Genomic DNA, 23,038 nt, shown 5'->3' with positions numbered 1-23,038 from the left:
TTTACTTCTTTCAAGAAACACAAATTTTACATTACATTTTCCTTAACTAGAGGCATTTCAACTGTAATCTGTCACTTTGACTCAAGAACTGAAAGTGGTCAACGTTAAAGCTGTTTTGTTGCAATGATTGAAAGTGAGTGAAAGGTGTAAGCTGTACTAGCTAAAATTCAAGCCAAAAAGGGCTTCCTTTAAAAGCTGGTGTAATGTAGCTGTAATAATTACGTTGTTTAATTCCACACCAAAGCCATAAAGCCTTTCAAATTATTTTAAATACAGCTTCTCCTGCCTTCCAAGGAGAAATTCCCGACCCCTTTATCTCAGCTTCCCCCACTCCGCCGTCCTGCTCACAAACCCTCCCGATCATCACCCACACGCTGGCTCCCAGTCCCTTCCCAGGTGTTTGCCACGGCCGCGCCCAGTGGAAGTGGAGGTGCCGGTGCCTGAGCACACGGGCTGCGAGGGTCACTGGATCGCGGGTTCCGCCGCCGTCACCCGCCGCTCCGGGGTTCTGACCCTCCGGGGTTCTGCCCCGGGGCGCCCCACCCTGCGGCTGCGCCCCTGGCCCGCACCCGCTCTCCCCAGGCCGCACGTCCCGGGAGGCGGCCCTTCCCCGCCCCCGGGCGCCGGTTGTGTTTACCCGCTCCTCCCGCTAACGGCCGCCGCGGGCACGTCCCCATAGCAACGCCGCCGGCTCGGCCAGCCCGAGCGGAGAAAGCGGCGTCCAGTGCGGCTCAGCCGGGACAAGGTATGAGGGTGAGCGGTGAGGGGCGTCCACCCGCCGGGCTCCATGGGCCCTTTGGGGGGCTACACACAGCCGCGGGGCTCCAGGATCCCTCCCGCTCCACACAGCAGCTCTGACCCAGCTGCTGGCCCGGGCCGCCACCGCGCCGGGCGCTCCGCGGGCCGAGGCCTCCCCGCCCCTCTCCTCCGGCGGCTCTCGGCCTCTCCAGGCTGGACGGGCAGGTCCGACACTCCCTTTTTGCTCCTTTTAAGTGTCGGGGGTGACACTTCTGGGAGTTGTATGTGTCAGTCTACCTGCACGTACCTTTTTTTTTTAACGTGGCATCAACTTTATTAGGAGAACCTGGGAGCCTTTGGTTACAGCCATAACAGAGGCCTGCTGTCAGCTCCCTGAGTTTGCAATCATGCCAGAATTTAATTAAGATTAAAAAAAAAAACAAATTTCCCTATTTCTTTAAAATTTGCAAGTTGTCATCCTCAATTTTCCCTTTCTCACTTGGGATTTCAATGAGTTAAAAGACTCCAGTCATGCCTAGGTAAGTTTATTTCAAATTATAGCATCCACAGTGTATTGCATTTACTATTTGGTCATTCTCTGTTTCTTTGCTAAAGTGTCACCTTTGATATGAGCTGAGACCATGGGAGCAGCATTGGCAAGAGCAGCTCAGTGGACTGCTGCTGGTTCTGGAACTGGCACACTTGAAATCACCCCTTTGAATGAATCTATTTTAAATCAAATTATTAAGTTTACGGAGAACTTCAGCACTAGACATCCTCAGGAAGCAGCATTTGTCTTCAGAGAGCCCCTTGAGTGGAAAACGCAACTGAGCTGTTCAGTATTTGGAGAGGGTTATGAGATCAAGTAAGTGCGAATGTGTGTTTTGAAATGCTGAAGGTGAACTATGAAGTAAAACTGTGCTCATTTAACATAAAGCTTTAGTGTGTTTGGGAGGCTGAAATGGGTGAGGGTTTTATTGATATATGGTGGAATTTTTTAGTTCAAATTTGTAGGGGCTTTTTTAAAGTTTGAGAGTATTATGTCTTGGTGTGATACAAACCAGCTCAGTGATTTATACAACTTGCATTGTCATTTCCAAAGACTTTTTGCAATATGTGCCTGACAGTGATTAACCCTGTGACTTCTGTTAGTGTTAGGAGTGGCTCGTGTGTCATGGCTTGACCTTGACTGGCTACCAAGTGTCCACCAAAGCTGCTCTATCGCTCAGGGTCCTCAGCTGGACAGGGGAGAAAAATACAATTAAAGGCTCATGGGTCAAAATAAGGACAAGGAGATCACTTGCCTGTTACCATCATGGGCAAACCAGACTTGACTCAGTGAAATTAATTCATTGCAAATCAAATGTTAGAGTAGGGTAATGAAAAATAAAAACAAATTTAAAAACACCTTTACCCCACTCCTCCCTTCTTCCCGAGCTCAACTTCACCCCTGATTTTCTCTGCCTCCTCAACCCTGAGCAGCACAGGGGGATGTGGAATGAGTGTTGTGGTCAGTTCGTTACGCATTGTCTCTGATGCTCCTTCCTGCTCACTTTTTTCCCCAGCTGCAGTATGGGTTCCCTCCAGAGTAGACAGTCCTCCACAGACTTCTCCAACCTGGGTCCTTCCCTCAGGCTGCAGTTCTTCACAAACTGCTCCAGCGTGGGTCCCTTCCATGGGGTGCAGTCCTTCGGGAGCATGCTGCTCCAGGGTGGATCCCCTGCACTCACAAGTTCTGCCAGCAAATCTGCTCCAGCATGGACTCCTCTCCATGGGCCACAGGTCCTGCCAGGAGCTAGCTCCAGCACAGGCCCTCCACAGTGTCCCCACCTCCTTTTGGCACATCCACCTGCTGATTTGAATAAATTGGTTTACCTCAGAAGTTTTCTGAAATACAGTTTAAATACATTGTATATGCTTTATCATGGCAAGCTTGAATAACATTCAAGATTATTTTCTAAAATTTGCTGTTCTTATTTTAAAAAGGTATAATTTAATTTTTCTAGGGGAGCAACTGTTCAATCTGAAGCCAAAGGTAAAGATAACCAACCATTGCTTCTCCTCACTGAATCAACCCTCAGAGTTCGCAGTTTTGACCAGCTGTCCCATTTGCTACAAATTGCTGTGGAAAAAAGCTTAAAGGAAGCACAGGCATGCCTTGAAGGTTTCCTTTCTTTTTTTTCCTTCTTTCCTCTCTCCTAAAAAGCCTATTTTCTCCTTCGATTTATATTTAAGAAATGTGAAGAACGAAAGGCATGTCTTCATTTTAAGTATATGAGAAGGTGTTGATTTATGAAGGTAGCTAAAGGTGCTGATCCAGAACTTAATGAAGTTTCTATTTCTTCTTTTATTTTCACAGAAATCAATAACAGAGAAATCTTGAATAGAGTTCAGACTGTTGAATCTCATATACAAAATCATGTATACTGAGTAATACTCCGCCTATTGCAACAGACAGTAGGTTTACATTTCTGAAGAAGAATGTCATATTGGAGGCTAATAGCAGTTTTCCCTATGTTTGTAGTTTCATCCTATTTTAAGATGTTACATCCTTAAAAAATAGCCCGAAAAAAACTGATATGCTCAGAATGGCTTTTAAAATACAGGTTTGAGTGCTTTTACTGTGTCATATTTAAATCCTAGCTTTTCAAACTGACAAGATGATCCTTAATATGCTAAAGTGGATATCCTCCTCTCATTGGAGGTAGACGAGGTCAGAAATATTCTTTAGTAATTTTAGTAGAAATTGCATCTGCAATACTAAAATATAAATGCTCATATTGGATCAAACTTCAGATTCATCTAATCCAGAGTCCCATCACTGACAGTAATCAACAATGAATAATAGGGAAGAATAATATGGACAAGGTGTCATGCAGAGGTGTTCACAGATGCACAGACTTCATTTACAAATGGTTTTGTAAAACCCATTTGCATGCAGTTATGTCACTGTTTACCAAAAGGAACAGCTGCAATAGCTGAGGAAGTGATAGGGCCATTGGGAATGCTGCTAGAAAACTTTAAGGATTGTGTTTAACACTAAATCATATTTCCAAAATGATCGATTTTCAGTGAGTTAAACACACTGATTTCCTGTTTTGGTTATCAGCAAGCCATATTTTCTGGAAAGGGGGCTGTTGATAAAGGGAAGTATTTGATATTCACATCTTGGTTGAATAAATTTTAATCTGTATTGTGAAAAGTAATTTTGTTATGAAAAATATATTTTTGTTCTTAAAGTTTTCATAGTTTCAAAAGTGCATTTCAAATTACAACAGAGGGATAAGAAAGATACATCATACAGTAATATTTGATGAATAACTGCACATTGTTAAAATTCTTATTGTAAGTCAGTAGCATAAAAATTATTCAGCAGTTGAGTTTAAAAGTGGTTTTTTGCCTAATAATTTTTAACATAGCATGACATTATATTAATCTGTTTCATGTTTACAGCTAACAGAGATCCGATAGTGAAAATTCTTGGCCCTGAATATGGGACTGTTGAAGGAGAAGATATGTCCATGTTGCGCTTACTTGACGAAGTGAAAAAAGATGATGACCCTGAAACAGAGATGAAAATGAAAATCTTTATTCTTCTTCGTCAGCTGGATTTGCAACTGCTTAGTAGTTCTTTGAAACACATTTCACAGTAAGTACATTTCAAATGAAAGCTAAGCATAGCAGCCAGTGCATTTTTTTTTATTGTTAAATCAGATTGGTTTCAACCCACAACATGTGTTTTTGGTGTGACATAAAGAAATGTATTGAAATAACTTTCCCTGTTCACTAAGTTTTTTCAATAACTTTTTTTTTCTTTTCCTGAAGATTTTGCTGTAGGTGTGGGTATGCAAGTGTGTGCCCGCAAGTGTGGTTTTTTTATTGCATATGTTTTGCATTTTGGTCACAAATGGAAATCATTTGTACAAACAACAAAGTTACAGTTAAATATTTTCAAGGAAATGTTTATTTCTTTGTGGAAGCATATTAAGTATTACATTGAGTCTGTTTTGTAGTTACAAGGACTTCCTATTAGCTATAAACTAAAATTTCACGAAACTAACTGATAAAATTGAGAAAAGCAATGGAAGATAGCCTGTTTCCAGATTTTTTTTTGCTACTATTAAGACTCAATGTAAAAGAAAAAATCGTGTAATATTCTCTTTTCATTTCTCTGAGTACATCCTTTTGATGAATACATTTTGGACAATTTTCTTTTAACTTCAGAGATGTCAGACTAAATCCAGCTGCAGTAAATAATGAAGTGAATCTTCTCAAGAATTTCTCTGGGAAAGGAGAAGATACAGTACTGGAGTCACTGGAATATACATCAGGTTCAGATCTGATCATATCTCACGTTCACATATACCCTTATTAAAGTGCTTGACTTCTGTGTGAAATTTGCTAAATTTATTTCAGTAATTAAAGTGTTTATTTCTGCTTTAAAGTTATAAAGTAAAATAAAAAATATTTTTAGATACGGAATGTTGTCCTTCAGCCTTTAGTTACGGAAATAACCTCCAATTGTATGAGTATCTTCAGGGGAAGCAAAGGAAGTGAACTGAGTCCCTGGTCCCAAAAAGCGCTAAGCAGAGTTGCAGTTCTTGGTTGGATTGGGCCACGGGTGACAGAGCTTTCCATGATTAATTTCTAACAGTATGGATGCTTAAGAGAATTGTTTTGGGAATTTGATTTGTATACATGTTATATTAATCATCAAGTGTAACTATTAAAAACTACTTTTAAAACGGATAAAAACACTAATGCTAATTGGTTACAGATTACGTGTTCTCTAATGGATGCCGAGCTCCTCCCTGGAGACAAGTGCATGGAGAAATTTGTTATTTAGTCATCAAACCACATGACATTGATCCTTTGTATATCACTTGCAGCACAGCAGGAGTGTTTTTAAATGGAGTAAGTAATAATAAAGGATACCATGGAGTAATGAATATTTTAATGTGCTAAAATCACAAATCAATCAGGTTTGGGGTAGTGGTATTGAGGCTGTAAGACCTGCAGAGCTAGTTTATTGGCACAGAGGAGGAGACAGTATGCTAGTTTTCCCATAGGTTTTGAGTGCCTGTTCTATAATTTTTATGCTCTGAGTGTATCCTGCACCCTTTGCTAGCAGTGCTTAGTCTTTAAGCGTGCCCTAACAGTCCTTTACACTGTTCCTGTTTAAAGTTAGTGTGGGACTGGATGCATCTTTAGTACCTCATGGCTCTTCATCTGAGGTGTACTATTATTGCATGTGGCTAATATAGCTTGCTTTTGTGTTTTTTTGTCTTTCTCCTTTCAGTGGAAGCTTATAAGAAATTATTTCTCTCTTCTATTTTTCATTTTGCTTGCCTCTTTCCTTCCAGATAGGTTTTATTTGAGCATAATTGTCCCTTATGTGTGTTAAGCAGTAACCAGAACTCTTACATTTATTTTGGAGACAGATGTCTGTCAGACGTAACTCCACAAAGTGATTTCCTAAGAGATAAAAAATCCAGGGAAATTTTGACTTAGCATGTTTTTAATAGATGAAGCTCATAAAGATGAGGCTAGTCAGGTCACATTATTTTCTGATCCTTTTAGACATCTGCCATACTGCACTGGAAGCTCGTATTTACTTGGTTGTTTGCCATAACCCATAAATTCTTTTCAGTGGAACTACACACAGTACAATTAACTGATAGTAATTACTTGCAGAATTCTTTGTAAGATCTTGATTATCTGTTGGGATCCATGAGGATGATTCATGCATCTTTACAAGGCATTATTGAAGTTTGGTGAACTCTGCTGAACGTGAGACTTGTGTACCTAATTCATTACAGTATGACCTCTGTGCTCTTTAGCACTGTTTTATGATGCAGATTAAACTACCTGTGTAAGGCAACACTATTAATAATTTTAGGCTTATTCTTTTTTTAAGGGTCAGTTAGAGGGTGAAGAGAACATTGACTATGAAAGAAAAAGTGATGTATATAAAGATATTGTCACATTTTTAAGGGAGAGATCACCTCGATTTGTAGAAAATATGGCTAAACAGGTATGTATTTACTGATATTGGGTGTATATTCTGCTTTGTACAAATGCACATAGTACATTGGTAAGAATTGCGTTATATACCTGGCTGAATGTTTATATTCTTTATCAAAGATATATCTATGATTAAATGAAGAATTTTAAAGACTCTGAAATACATTTATTATTTTTCTTTGGATTTGTTTCAGTTTCTACTAAATAGGTTCCTTTCATAAATAGCAAATAATACACTATGTCATGTATCGTTCTCTCTTACCTTATCATGAAGTTTGATCCAACATGTGAGGTCAGCTTCTAATTTCACATAAAAAGTTTTGCTCATCTTTTGGTGTTATTCTTTATGGAGCACTGGAAATGTTAAAGCAGGAAAATATGATCTCCTTGCGGAAAAGGTCAACTTTTTATGACAATATTTTCTGTGATCAAAACCGCTTACATTTTAATCTTCATTCTTTGTAACCCAAATATAAAGAATAGCCCAACTTTTTTTACAAGAACTGCCTGATTTAAATATCAGAGCTGAGGGTTAAGCATCCAGCTTACATACTATGTCTTGCTTCAGCCACTGGAAAATGCAAATGTTTTGGCTTTTATTTAGAGCTCTACATTAGATAGAATCACACAGTGCCACTACAGTTTTAGTTGTTTCATCGTTCCTGATAAAAACTCTTTTTTTCAGGTTTCTAGTATGGTTATAACAGATTAATAATTTGGTGGTAAAATTCATTACAGACTAAAGCTGCCAAAAGTTTTATTGTGGTCATTTATATGCACTTTTAGTTGCTTAGCAAGAAGGAAGTAATTAACAGGGAAATGTCCTTATCCTTTAGTTCTTATTTTTTTAGATGTAGGGCTGATTTTTTTTTCTGATACAGAGATATTTGACAGTCCTGAAAGAACTGAGCATTTCGATTTGTACACATAAATATAGTGGCTTATATTAACAGTGATGTAATTAAATTTGTAAGTTGTTCTGTTTGAAAGTGCAGTATGTTCTAAATGTGTTTTAGTTATCCCAAAGGCAAGTATTTTTTTAATGTTATATCTACGTATGGGTTTACATTTCATAAGTGTGGCAATATATGGATGTTTTTAGACATAATTACTGATTTAATATATTTTCAAAGTGATTTGTCTTCATTTGGTGGTCATGAAAGGTAAAATGTGGTAGTGTTTTAATATTTTTTACAGTTCTTATCCTAAATGTTAATATAGATTAATGTTAATATTGATAATAGAGATAATATACCTTTCTTTACTGGTTTTCTGCTCTTATAAAGATACTGTAGTTGTTAAAGAAATGTGCATACTTATTAAATAAGAGTAAGTAAATAAATAGAGTTTATTTTCCTGCAATCACGATATAAATCACTCGGTATTCCCTCGCTGTGTAAATAAGTTTATGCTGAATGGTATAAATTATACCAATTTACTGGTTTAGGAATATCATATGGTATTGCCTTGCTGAAGAGCTGGTTTAGTACACTCTGCATAGTAAAACTAAAATCTAAACAAGTTAATTCTGTAGAACTGCAAAGCATTTTTATTTGAGGGAAAATCTTCTCTACCCTAGAACTCAGAAAAGCTGAGAAAAGCTGTATTTCCAAGGTTGCCTACATTAAATAAATTGTGACTGGAAATAGTTTTGATTTATTTTCTGAGGAGAGGAAAGCTTCAAAAAGCTCATTACGTACGCATATATTGCAAAACCAATTAACTTTTATAATATCTTCTTGGCCTTGTTTAAGCTAACATTTGGAATTGCTGTGTTGGCAGATAGCACTGTAGGAAACACTTTTTAACATGTGCTTAGCTGGTCAAGCTGGAACATCAATTCCCTTGTGATTTGTCTAGTTTATAATGTGCTAAATTGTCCTGTCTAGAGTACATTTTCAGAATGAGAGAATTAGCACGAGTTACTTTATGATCAGACAGTTGGGTCAGCAAGCCCAGAACAGCCGATTCACATCAGGGACGAGTCGAAAACAGACCACACTGTGACCATCTCCTTAAAACTGCCTTGAATCAGATTCATAAAGGAATGTCTTCACCTATCTGGCAGTGACAGCTGCAATAATAATAAGAAGTGATGATCGTATTCTGTCTTTCCTGTAAAAATTGAATATGTTCCAATAGAGAATAAGAGTTGACAAGAGTCCTTTCTGTTCTGGTTATTTTTGATCAGCCATGGTACTAGACACAGACAGCTGAAGGATTGGTAGGTGCCGCTCAGCTCCATTCTTCTATGTAACTTGTTCAACGATGTTTTGTTCTGAGGCAGAAGATGAAAAAACTGAAATGGAATGTGTTTATATTAATTCTAAACTATATCAAATGAAATTACTTGGAACTGAAGTCTATCAGTTTATCACAGCCTATTTTCAGATTTATGTTCATTAGTTTTTGTGGGAATTTTTTGTAAATCCTTTATGCAGGGAAATAGTTTTTATATAAATGATCAGTTGAAAGCAAAATGACTGACTTCGTGATTGTAGATCCTAAAACCCATTTGGAATTAGGTTCTATAAAAGTGCTTGTGTCACAGATTATTTAACATAGTAGATATTGAACAACACCCAGTATACAAGTATGTTCAGGAAGTTCCAAATTTAGCCTAGTTTATTTATTTCAAACCCTTCAATTTGCACATGGTAACAGCTACTTTCTAGATTAATGTTTCATTCTTTCTTATAATAGCAATTTGATTTTTTGCTTATAATTAAATTCTACATTTAATACATACAAATTTTAAGCACAGGATCCTGGAATTGTGCTTGTAACTTATTATTTTAATATGCATTATTCATATAGCAATATGACTGACAAACCAGGTCTCCTTCTTCTATTAGGAATATATTTTTTTAAAAAAACCAACAAATGAGAAGGATTATCAGCGTATGAAAGTAGTTGATGCTGAGGTGTCTGACCAATCCCAGAACCTTCATGATTTCACAGAAAAGAATGTACATAAGAAAGTGAAAAGTTCTGCAGCAAGAAGGGGATTCAATGACAAGAAGAAATTAGAACCATCTACAAAGTGGAAGAATACTGGGCTTTCTGCTTCCCACAGATAAGTAGTTACCTTTCTAATTGGATTTTCCTGTAGATGTCTCCAAACAGGGCTAATGATTGGACTACATGTTGTAGGTGTGCATTATGACCTTAAGTTAGGTCCAATAAAATAAAATATACTGCATCTTAATTTCTAAGAAGAGAGTACAGACTACCAAAGAGGTTTCTCAGTTTTTTTCTGTCATGCAACAACTTTGATAAGGTTATGTCATTTCCACAGCAAGGCAGGGAAATGTCTTGGAACTATCTACAGTACTGGTCCTCCAGGACTGTGATGTTATAGTGTTTTTGATGTAAAATGCACTCTTAAGCAAGACAGGGTAGACAATCTAATCTAAACCACACTGTCTGAGGGAGGAAAAAGAGATCCAGGATGTTAAGTCAGAATGACTCTCATAATACCAAGTTTTGATGATTTCATATGATATGAGCCGCTTTTCTAGTTCTGCTTAGCAACAGTCTTCACTAATGAGATTATCTCAACGTGTGGACACCCAAAAATAGAAGATACACATATTGAATATTGTTGGATTTGTCTTCTGAAATCAGAACCCTGTTCTGATTTCATGTTTCTTGATATTGTGTTAATAGAGAATAATATCTGAAGGAAAGGCTTTGATTGCCATCCTACAAAAAAAAAAGTCAGTACCTTCTCAAGTCTGCCAATTTGACAAGTTGTAAGAAACATTTTAAGAGATTTTGGATGTGACCTACAGTCATCAGTTAAAAAAATGTGGTTTTCCAGGGACAAGAGCTTATCTTTTTTCCGCAGTCATTGTTAGAGTCTAGATGTAGTGAAATTGGCTGTAGTATTCTCTTTTATTGTGACTGCAATACTATGACTTGTCCAGGCTTGAAAGGACATTTTGTTTTCACAACATTGTAAAGTAGGGACAAAAAAGCCTCAGAAATTGTGCTCAGCTAGGACTAGGAGTCTTCTTGGAATATGAGGAAAGCAAGATCTGTCGTATTCAGCACGATCAAAGCAATGGAACAGCTCAAAGTGTGGAAGAGCTAGGCAGACTAGAACTCTTCTGCCTGCAAAAAGGATGACTGGAGGATAATATGACAGATATAAAAAATGATGACTGGAGATGGTAACTAGGGAACAGATAGTCACTGTCTGTTCTAATACAGTAATAAAGGGCATCAAATGAAAATGAGCTAGTGAGACCAGTTCAGAATGAAGGGAAAGACTTCTTCACACGACAGATGTCTAACCTCTCGGATTCTTTGCTGCAGGATGGTAGAGGTCATTTGTCCATATGTGAGTTCAAAAAGCAGCCAGACACATTCATCAAAAACAGTCTATCCACAACTGTTAGTGCAAGGACAATCACAAGTTCCCTGAGTCACAGTTTGCTGAAGAATATTCTGGAAAGAATAGTTTCTGTGTTCTTCCATTATTCTACTGTTACCTAGGTAGCTACTATTAGTCATGGTTTGAGATGGTATCTTAGGATAAATGGACCTGTGACCTGTCTGCATATACTCATTCTTTGTCCTTGTATCACGTACAGGTCAGCTTAATGTAATTTTTCTAATATTCCACTATTTTATGAAAGGAAAATTAGTCAGTTAAGACACACCATACTTTCTTTTTAATAACATGTATTGTGTAGGTTCATAAGCTCATATGTACTAACATAATGTGTCCAACCATAGCTTTTTCATTCTATGTATACGTATGTGGTTTTTTGGTTTTTTTTGTTTTTTTTAATAAAAAGAAACCTTTAAGTGACAAGGCCACAAAAAAAGACACTGAAGTAGAAGAAGGGAGTAGTACCGTGACTCCAAAAACCAAAAAGAAAGTCAGCTGCATTTCTAGTAAATCTGTTAGAATGCAACCAGCTTCAAAACGGTATGGGTTACTTATTTATCTTCCTTCATTTTTTTTTTTTTTTATTTTTATCCTCCAGATCGACAGTAATTATCACCATACTTAGTATTTGGTAATGATGTCAGTTAAATTTTTTGAATTCTGTTATTAGTAAGTGTTGTCATAGCTGTTTAAAATGTGCTTGTTCATATTAGTTTATATCTGTTTAAAATGAGTGATGCTGTTTGTTTATTTTTAGTAAAACATCAGGCATGTCTGAAGATGTTAGTGAAAGTTCTTCAGAGTCTGATGAAGATGAACAACAACCTGTGCGTTGTCAGGAAGGAAACACCGATTTGTCAGCAGAATACTGGGGAATTCAAAAACTTGTAAAATATTTAAAGGTTAGTATGTTCAAATCCTGGAAATGTGGACTTTCCTATCATGCATCTATTTCTCCTGCTTTTTTTTTATTTGCTATTTTTGGCTTATACAGACCCTTAGATTAAACCATCTGTTCAGTGTTATATAAAAATTAAGATGGTATAGTTTCTTTATTAATTATTGGGTTTCTCTTTGGCTTTTTGGGTGAGACTTTCCAAGGTATTTCTTTATGTGGATAATAACTTTCAAGAGTTTTTATTAAAACTGAATACTTGCCTAAAGTCTTTCATCAACTATGATTAATGCATGACTGAAATAATTCTAACGTGGTCTTGTGTCTGGATAGATGCTGTTAGCGGACAAGAAAATGTATGGTAAACAGGCGTCTTCTAAAACAACAACAACAAAAAGGTTTTTTACACAGACTTGTTGAAAATCTTTTGGAACGTGTAAATATAGATGTTTAGAATTCTGTGTGTGTCTGAAACACATAAAAAAACCCAACAACCCTCTACTATTCTGGAAAACTCTAAAACTAATTATGTTTTTCCCTCAGGAGAAATTCCTTTACAAGTTTGTACTGGAATTTATGTACTGTAAGTTCCTAATAAAAGTACTGGTTTATTTGGGTTTTTTGAGTACAGCTACAGAGTATACACATCCGACTGATAAAATGAGCGTGCTGGTATTTGGTGCAGCAGAAATATTTGTGAGGAGTAAGCTGGGCTTTGGCTCCTTGCAGTCCTTTAACCATTGTGGAAGAGTAACTGTGTCTTTTATGCAGTTTTCAGTGTGCTCACAAGTGCTTTTGCTCAGTTCTCGTATGTGGGACCTGTGCTTGCAACTGTAGCCAGAGGAACAGAAAAGCATGAACAAAACAAGTCTCTCTGCAATTCTTTGTGTCTCATCTTTTCTAGGTTGGACCTCTATTCTTTGGCTATGCTAAAATAAACCTTTGCAAGTGTAATCTGGTATAACATTCAGCATATAACTTGCACAGCTATCCCCTAATGCTGAACACAAAATATCTGTATTTTACACGATACAGTTGTTTCTATTTGCATGTAATTACAGTTCAAGGTGCTGTTTTCAAGTCTTTCGGTTTACTAATAGCTTGCTTCCATCTGTCTAGGGAAACACCTCTTTGTACTTTTCTGAGAGCTCAGAGAAATAATCCTGCTACTTCTAGTAAACACTGGTCCTCCTGGAGAGAATATGTGAAGTTCATTACTGTTGACAAACTCCCAGCAATCTCTCCATTTATCACAGAATGACAGAATGTCAGGGATTGGAAGAGACTTCGAAAGATCATCTAGTCCAACCCCCTGCTGGAGCAGGAACACCCAGATGAGGTTACACAGGAATGCGTCCAGGCAGGTTTTGAATGTCTCCAGAGCAGGAGACTCCACAACCTCCCTGGGCAGCCTGTTCCAGTGTTCCGTTACCCTTACTGGACCACCTGTTATTCTTATGGACCACCCTCTTTAGCAACATGATTCTTCTCTCCTGGTTACATAATTTTCAAACTCCCTTTTCTCTCTAGATCCTTCTTATAGTCATGTGTAGGTTTTAGTAATGGGCTTGATTCGATACTGAAATGTATCTATGCTTGCATGAAACCATTCTCAATAAAGAGTGAGAATGGCAAATTGGAAAATATATTTTTTATGCTCCTCTGTTTTAGAAATGAGTGTGTTTTGTTCCAGCTGTCAACAAGCAAAATTATGTAATGACTTAGAACGAGAGAAAAAAAGGGGAGCATTTTTGACCAAATTGTGAGGACGTACTAAGGCGTGTTTATAATACAAAATTCCATCTTATGAAAAAGTTTGGTTATGAAAATTCAAATGTATACTTGTTTATCTATTCATGCACACCCTAGTCTTCCAATAGTTATTTAAATTAGGTATAAATTAAAGAAAGTACTTTAAGATATACCTAAAATACTTCTCTGTTGATTCTTAGCTACGTAAAGCAAGAAATCCCTAGTGTCCGATAAAGCTGAAAAGAGATGCCTCAGTGCCATACCACAGACAGTGGTTGAAATGTTTTATTGATGGAGTGCTACTTTAGCTTGCACATGGAATTAATTTTAATTCAAGTATAAATACTGCACTTCTGGCCAGACTTAGGAGATTTTTTGGCATTCTTGTTGTTCATGTAGGCAAGTGTTCATGACACATGCAACATAATAGAACATAAATTTATGACTGCAATATTTAAGTATCTACAAGCATATTTATATAGAAGCACAAATTTCGAAGGGCTCGTGTGTCTTCAAAAGTTGTATGCATTATCTGCACATCTTAAAAAGTTCAATAAAATGGCTAAAATAATAGATATTTGAGATACCAAGTTAGAAAATATAATAATTTGTAGGTGCAACCATTTTTTGAATGCCTGCTAATGTAGATGTGAATTGCAATTCAGCAAGACTCTCTAAAAGGTCAGTTTGTAATGACAAAACTTCCATAAAGCCTGAAAGATACCTAGTTTTTATACCAATATTAGATTGTCATTTAAAAAAGACAGTTATTTTCCACGTAAAGCAAACTTGCTAGATCCTGTGAATCATGCCTGTAGGCTCTGCATCTTCACAGAGAGAAAATTCCAGTGCAGGGGAAATTCCCTCCTGACTTTTTGCCCTTCTCTGTTCCTCCTCCTTTCTGGGAAAGAGCAGCCATGTTGGAATTGCTCCACTGGGAAGCAGCTGCTGCTGTGGTCTGGCGCCGGGTCCCACCTTCCAGCTTCCCAGGGCTGCAAAACAGAAGATAGAGCATGTGTGCTTTTGCCAATGTCTTCCCATCAACTTAAGAGCGGGCAGGAAAGATGGATCAGGGAGCTTGGTAATGGCATTGTGTTAGGCATCTTTTGGGGCTAGAGTAGATAAAACTGGAATGAAGTGCTCTGTTGATGTTTGCAATAGTGAGTTTCACTCAGGAGAGCCTGCTTCAGATTTCATATTATTCATTAAAGTAGTGCTTTGAAAGTATTGGATTTCTAGAGAAAGGACTACATTTAGCATGTGAAAATTTTTAGGAATAGGGTGAAGGGTTCACATTTTACTTTTTTTTTTTTTTTTTAACAGGAATGGGGAACATCAGGTAGAAATGCAGAATCTTCTTTGTGGCAGAGCTGGGGCTGTTCACTGTGGAAAAAAAAAAGTGAGAGCTGGGCAAAATACTTTGTGCTATCTGCTGTTAAGTACTGATTATTGCCAGTTCTAAGATAAAATTGAGATGTTGAGAGATAAATTGGGGCTGGTGACTGCACAAGGAATAACTCCAGTCTCCAGAATTGAATCTTTAATCCCTTAAGCGCTTGTGCTACTTGGTTTTGGTTCTCTGTAAGGGTGTGATTTATATGTATGCCTATGCCAGGGCAAGCTCTGGATAGAGTTCTACAGGACCATGGCAGTTACAGAATTCTCCCTTCAATTTCTTACCTGGAAAGTCATTCTACCTTTGGCTGTATTTCATGGGTACACTAGTGAAATGAATCAAATATCACACTTCATGTAAAATACCCACTAATTTCAGATATGTTTTGAATTAGTCTGGTTCAAATGACCTCATTCCCAGAACAGGATCATGCTTCATTTCTACTTTGGAATCATAGGTGGACAGACTTGCTGTCTCTCCCCAGCTGTTCGCATCTTGTGCCAGGCCCAGGAGCTTGGGAGAGGCCACGGTGCCACACAGGAGCTGGGAGGATGTACACTGAGCGTGGCCTTGACCACCAGCTCCTGGGTGCCCATCTACCCTGGTGCTGCACAGCAGCGGATGGCTGGGAAGGGAAGATCTCTGGCACATCACTCAGTGTGATCACGTTCACTGGACAAGGAAAAGGTTGAAAGAACTGCAGGATACACTGGGTGTATTCAGGTCTGCTCCACAGCTGCATTTTGGCAGGACCTTTGGAAGTTTGCTGCATTCAAGCAGAATTTCTGTAGCTAGCAGGAAGCCCCTCTGTATTGGGCTTACACTACATGAAGATGGCAAACAGGCCAGGGAGGTAGGAATGTACAGGAATATTCCTTCTGGTCTTTGCCTCTTCCGTTTTCTTTCTCTCCAACTCGCTCTAAAAGTCCTCACTTATTTCTAGGCAATTGCATCAAGGAAATGAAAGTCTTAAGAGATCAAAGCCGTGGGTCTAGTTCTTCCAGTGCACGTGTTGCAGTGAGTGTTGGCTGGGCAAAACCTGCTGCCCATCACTTCTGCTGCTTCTTTGCAGTGTGAGCAGAGCTGAGCCAGGAGGATTTAGTGTGGCTGCTGCAATGCAGGCAGTTATATCCTCTTCTCCGAAAGCTCAAGTTTATCTGTTAGGGAAATGCAACTCTGTGTTGACTTGCAAGAAGGAATAGCGGGTCCCCAGCTGAATTCTTTGTACATGGGAAGGAAAAGTGCAGTTGAGATATGTGAAAGTCAAACAAACAGTGAAATGATGCTGGGAGGCTTCGCAAGGAGTTAAGATGCGGGATATGAAATGAGAGATTCATGTAGGTATTGGTGATAACAGAATGGGATAGTTTTATTCCCCAGAAAAAGACAGGGAGACATCTGGAGGTTGGAATTTAGGGGCTTGGGGCAAACCAGGGTGCAGGAAATCCATGTGTGCATGAAGGGCAGGAATGTGGACAAGGAAGTCCAAACTTAAAGAAACAGGGAGCCTATTTCAGAACACTTGATGACAAAATCTTGAATGGCAGTTATGAGTGGGGGGCAGTTCTTTTGCGCTTTATATGCAGGGTTTGCAATGTGACATTTCTCTGCGTGGAGAGGAAGGAGACAGTCAACAACTGCTTGCACACTTCCCTGCGATGCATTAATATAAAGTCAGTCACGGTTTATCTCTAAGATGAGACTATCGTATATGAAGTCTAAGGTTTTAGATATCTGAAAAAGACATCTTCCTCATAAAATTTTGTGATAGAAAACATCCAGCCTTTCAAAATAAATTACTACTTTCTTGTGTAAATGAAAATTGTGTAGCAGTTTCAGCTCTCCTGTAGTTTAACAGATGGTGTATACAGCAACTCTTTTATATGAACCAATTATAAATTTATGGCACTTGTGAAGACATTGATGTGGCTTGTAGATTTTTCTCAAAATTTGTGTGAAATAGAGGATAGACACAGTATTTTTAACCACATAATGGAAAAGCATAGCTTGCTTTAATTATAACAGCACTGAAAATATTCCAAATTGTTAAAATTACACTAGTGGTCATTATAAAAACTTAAATCAGCCTCATAAACTATGCATGGATTAAGAAATTGATTATATTTTGGGATTAGCAGAAGAGCAATTCTGTTTTATTCTAACATACAAAACCTCAAAAGAGACGAACATATTATCCTGAGGAATAAAGCGAGTCTTCAAATACTAGTTTTTTTAAAGTGAAACTACACAAAAAGTGATTTTAATTTTTGTAAGACAAGAAAAAATAGTGTTACAGTGTACCCACTAAAGCAGCAATTGTCTGTTTACTTGTTTTACACATTGCAATACTGCTCAAAAATTTTTTGGTAGTCACAGAAAAAGTCTAAAATCTCTGGTGTTAATGGGTATTTCTGAACAACAAACTGCACAGAAAACTGCAAATACAAATTCTTAGGAACTAACTCTCTGTTTCTTGACTCTGCTTCCATTTTCCTAGGAAGAGTTACTGGTCGTTAGAATTTTACAACTATAATTGGATATTTAGATGATTAACATAGAAGTTATAAACTTGGTCAGATACGTAACCAACTTAGAAATTATTTTTTGTGCAAAATTAGCAAAGAAATTTATCTGTAATCTTGAAATCTGGCAGTAGATGTGAAATAGATACAAATATTAGAATCTACTAGCAGAAGGAAAAGTATCTGATCTGTGTAGGAAATAAATTGCACATTATATTTTCCACAATCTGTAGATAAGAGTTAACTGGTTTTTGTTTATAGTATCACTTTAGCAAGACTTGCATGAGATTATATTTTAGCTATTACATACAAAATCAGTTTATATAAGTGCATATAAAATATTTTTGTACATAAAATAATTTTGACACTGCATAATACATTTTTCCAGGATTGACCAACTTTGCAGATCATTTACATGACCTTATTAGTAGAGTATCTAACAATAAATCTTTTCAGTTATGAAAGTATATGGTGGGGTCATATGAAGAAGCTTATTCAACTGAACTGAAAGATCAAGATGAAAAATAAATTTTGCTGTAGTTTGGCTAAGCGGTAGACTTATTTTTCAGAAAATACCAAGTGTATGAGACATAATCATATGCCACCTGCTAGTGTTTCCAGGCACATGTTTGGCTCACCTGTCAGCCATGGCAAACCTGTCCGCCTTCGTACCACTCTTTTCTCTGCTCTTCATGAACATCTCTTGTTCCCATCTTCCAGTGTTAGCCAAGATTTTATTTTTAAATTTCAGCAATAAATGTGATTACTGAAAAAAAAGAGGCAGGGGGAAGGAAATAAAAATATGGGAAAACTGGATTTTGTAGTTAAGATACGTATTTTTTTAACAACTTAGCTAGTGCTGATCGTGAAAAAGAAATCTTTTTATGATATATTTACTGGTTAGGAAATACTGGCAAATGGTGAACTCTCAAATTATTATTATAATTGGCAACTCTGAAGGACTTGCATAGCTCTCTCCTCAAAATACTGTACAAACAATTGTTCCTCATCGCAAGAGACGTATAAAATTCATAACAGCCAGTTGATTTTTGACCATTAACACCAACTCTGAATTTCTGTGCAGTGGAGGTTTAATTAATGTTCTGAGGGTCACCTATTCCTAAGAATTGAATAGCTGATGAGATAAAAGACAAGATAGAAATAAATAAAGAAAGAAAAAAACCCCGTCCACCACCAGAAAACACACCACCAAAGAAGCAAGAAAGCAAAAATGGTATGTCAAAAACTAAGGGCTGAAGAAAAGAATGTAAAATAACTGATGTTTGATTTTTCTCTTTCTGCAGGATTGTGTTCTGTTGTAAAAGCAGGTAATTAAATTAATGAACTACTGTTTTGTCGCTGTAACTACTGAACCCCTAAAATAATTTTAAACTGCCACAGCTGTCTCAGTCTGACATACAGCTTTATAGTCGTGAAGTAGGTAATCACATTGTTGGCTTTCCTAAAGAATTAGAATATGATTGTGTCTGAAAGCTACCAAGAATTTTAAGAAGTGAGAACAGCATTCTTCATTGGTTTTAAGTGTTCCACTTTGGATCTAGGCTTAATTAATCACAGCTTACTATACACCCAGTTATTTAAGAGGCATACCTGTGCTTCAGCCATGTCTTCATCTCTATTTGTTTTTCTTGTTCTCTCACTGAGATCAATTTTTAAGTTTGTTTTACTTCTCCAGAGAACATTTTTTCTCCTAGATTTTCATAAACTATTGGTATCATTTTGTTTTTCTGGAAGGATCTTTTTTTGTTGGTTTCAAATCGTTCTGTCTTTTCTGTCAGCTCAGTGTGTTTGAAACTTCAGCAGCATGCTGGCTCTCCAGCAGCCTGTACAGGCACAGGTCCTTCCTAGTTCAACCTCATTAAATTTTCTCCACAGTTTTACTTCCACTCGTTTCACAAACGAGTTGGATCCATAAAAATAAAATAGCCTTAATAACATATTAAGGCTTTTATTCTCTTTGTGAGCCAAATGCTGTGCAAAATCAAAATTGCTTAGGCAGGTCTGACACTGTCACACAAGGTCAGTAGTACCTCTGTATTATGTGCAGCCCATGTCACATCTCCAACTCTGCAGTCAGGATTTACTAGTATCAATGATACATTAAAAAACAGTAGTGCTTTTTGTGTATTTTTTTAATTTTAATTGTTTAATCCTAGACCCTTTTCTCTTTCTTGTTTAATCCTCATTTCCTGCTATTTTCTGCATGTTCTTTTGAAAGAAATATATGCTTTATTTTCTTCATCTGAAGTGTCTAAAGACAGAGCTATATCCTCGCCCTAGTGCCAAGACTTAAAATGCAATACCTAGACTGGGATTCATCTTACGTAGCTCTAAATGTAAACAGAGTTAGTGGGCTACCTCATGATGAGTGGAAAAAATAGGCACTTTTAGGATGTTGATTCATCCGATATTTTAAGCATCAAATGCAGAGTGAGATGGATCACGTTTTCAACTTCACTGTTGACTTGATTTCAATTAACAGGAATGTAGGATGGAGATAGATGACTCGGTCTTAATTATAAGGAATGTAGGATGGCTGTAGATGTGTGAATTTAGACAGATGACTCCCATCCCCACCATCTTGTGCATTTGAAATCATCAGTGAGTTTAATGTGAATTAGTCTTTTGAAGGCTTACTCTTATTCCAGATTCTTTTCGTGTTTGGAAATAGGAGTTTTCATGCTTTCTGGCCTTTTTTCCTTGGTTGTTATCTGCCTTCTCGTCACTAAAGCATACCTATGTCCTTTCTTTGAGGAATCATATGAATCTAAGTTACTCACTGTTTTATAAGAAACAGGATTTTCAGTCTCTTTACCCAAGAATCACTTTTAAGTTTATATCTTGGCCTTCACAGAATGACAGAATGTCAGGAACTGGAAGGGACCTCAAAAGATCATCCAGTCCAATCCCCCTGCCGGACCAGGAACACCCAGATGAGGTTACACAGGAAGGTGTCCAGGTGGGTTTTGAATGTCTCCAGAGTAGGAGATTCCACAACCCCCCTGGGCAGCCTGTTCCAGTGCTCTGTCACCCTCACTGAGAAGAAGTTTCTTCTCAAATTTAAGTGGGACCTCTTGTGTTCCAGTTTGAACCAGTTACCCCTTGTCCTACCATTCGTTGTCATCGAGAAGAACCTGGCTCCATCCTTGCGACACTTACCCTTTACATATTTATAGACATTAATAAGGTCACCCCTCAGTCTCCTCAAAGCTAAAGAGCCCCAGCTCGCTCAGCCTTTCCTCATAAGGGAGATGCTCCATTCTGTAATCATCTTTGTTGCCCTGTGCTGGACTCTCTCCAGCAGTTTCCTGTCCTTTGTCCTTATTGCAAAACAAATTTACCCATATTTAGCAGTTTTTCTGAAAGAATATTTTTTGTTCAGTCAGTGTCTTTTAGCTAGTCAGTTTCTTCTAGGAGGGAGATTGCACAGGCAGCATAAAGGGCATCTTTATGGGTTGGGAGGGAATTGGGAGAGAAGCATTGGCTAAGGACACCATGAGCCCCGAATGTTCATGCTTATGTCAAAGGGACCTTTTGAAGGCCATTGAAGGATTACTGTAGGCTGAATTTGCCTCAAGAGCTTGTGATTTGTATAGCATCACATATGACTTCAGCCAGAAACTGAAGGCAGAAAGGGAGGAAAGAAGGTGGATAAAGGCAAACATCAGGTGGAAGCCTATATGTATATATATAAAAAATATTTGCAGATGACTGGCATGAAATACTTAAATTTAAGGAGATAGCCCACTTGCAACAGGACGCTATAGGACTGCAGCAGTTTTAGATTGAATAATGTTAGTCCTGAATACCATGGCCTGATTCCCTTGAACTTGATAACGTGCTCTTTGCTGGCCATGCAGAGGTATTGAGGTCTGTAGCCAGCCTTATTCAGGACACAGAGTATCCAGGTATTTGTACTGCTGGAGAGATAAAATGGTACCAAGAAGGATGGCTCCTCTTACAAAGAATGATGGAAGGTCATGGTTTATGCATTAAGTAAAGCATTTTGTGTGTGCTAAAAGGGCATATCATGGTGGGCAGAGGAAGTCTAGGATGGTTGCTGAAGCTGAGTTCATTCACGCTGGAGTGTAATTGGGAGACTGTGGTGTGAGTTGGAGACAATCTAAGATTTACTCTGTAAATACAGTTACTTCAAGGCACTTTGCCAGATGAGCTGGAGTCTGAACTCTGCTGTGGTTACCGGAGGCACTACAGGTGGCCGGTGGTAACTGAAACCTAAGCCAGAGCTAAAACTCAGAGCTGACCTCGATGCTCACACATTCTCGTGAACGGTGACATTTTGCAGTAACAGTAGTTTCTGATGGGTCAATTCGATTAAATCCACAGTTAACATCTGTTGTAGTGATGTGATCTGGAAGTCACAGTGGGATTGTGGGTTTGTTGTGCGCATTACTAACTTTTTATTTTTCTCTCCAAATTTATCTAGGATTGAGAAGATTGTGGTCCATTGTCTTTACAAAATTGTCCATATGCAACTGGGGAACAAATACACTCCTGAACTGAAACTTTCACAAATGAGAAAAAGATAGACTTGCACTGTTAAGATATCATATATTACTTTGGCCAGGTTTTCTGTGGTTTTTGGGTCAGCATTTCACTTCTCTCCAAGTTTGAGGTTTGAGAAGTTACCGAGAAAAACATTCTACTGTTCCTAGTCCAATGAAGTAAAAGTTCATATGTTTGCACATGAACTACATTGACTCTTACCTCTTCTATAGTAGAATCCAATTACTATGAATCAGCGAAGGAAAACTAACAGAATGGGTACAGGTCTTGGGAGAGTTTTCAGGAGGGAATCAGCAGTCGCCTAACAAAACCTTCTGGCTCACTTGCGAAATAGTAGATTTATTCTTTTGTTTGGAAACTCATTTCTTTTCAATTTCATAAAATATGGTGACAATTTAAACTCACTGTGTCTGGGTCATAACATATATGTCACTTCTGCCACTGTGAAGGGTCAGGGTCAAGGTATTAATCTGCAGCTAAAACCGTGCAGCTTCTGTGCAGTGTTTTAGTCCAATGTGAACGTTTGGATTTTGTGATTTTGTGATGCCTGTGATTTTCCACTGGCTTTAGTTATATTAATCTGTATGGTTTACATACTGCCAGGCTGTAGCCAAAGAACGCCAGAAGATTCAGGAAATGGGGCAGGGAATTATTCCATAACTCAGTTATACTTGTCCATAACTCATCTCTTAACAAGTTGCAGCTTGTATGTTTTATAAACTGAAATGAAAAATTGGAACTAGTATTTAAACCAAAACATAACT

General features: G+C 37.9%; 1 protein-coding gene across 1 annotated transcript in view; it reads left to right on the top strand.

Annotated features, from left to right (window-relative positions):
* Positions 1–405: 405 nt before the first annotated feature.
* The window catches only part of ODAD2 (outer dynein arm docking complex subunit 2), an 88,138-nt gene continuing 65,505 nt past the window's right edge, over positions 406–23,038 (top strand). Inside the window, 10 exon segments of the mRNA XM_065831448.2 lie at positions 406–745; positions 1,354–1,603; positions 2,745–2,902; positions 4,192–4,387; positions 4,963–5,069; positions 5,516–5,652; positions 6,656–6,772; positions 9,618–9,842; positions 11,568–11,701; positions 11,919–12,063. Coding sequence (XP_065687520.1) covers positions 1,380–1,603; positions 2,745–2,902; positions 4,192–4,387; positions 4,963–5,069; positions 5,516–5,652; positions 6,656–6,772; positions 9,618–9,842; positions 11,568–11,701; positions 11,919–12,063 — 1,443 coding nt within the window. The 5' untranslated portion in view covers positions 406–745; positions 1,354–1,379.

The sequence above is a fragment of the Patagioenas fasciata genome, chromosome 2 (assembly GCF_037038585.1).
Source record: "Patagioenas fasciata isolate bPatFas1 chromosome 2, bPatFas1.hap1, whole genome shotgun sequence".
NCBI lineage: Eukaryota > Metazoa > Chordata > Aves > Columbiformes > Columbidae > Patagioenas > Patagioenas fasciata.
This window is presented reverse-complemented; position numbering and strand designations above follow the sequence as displayed.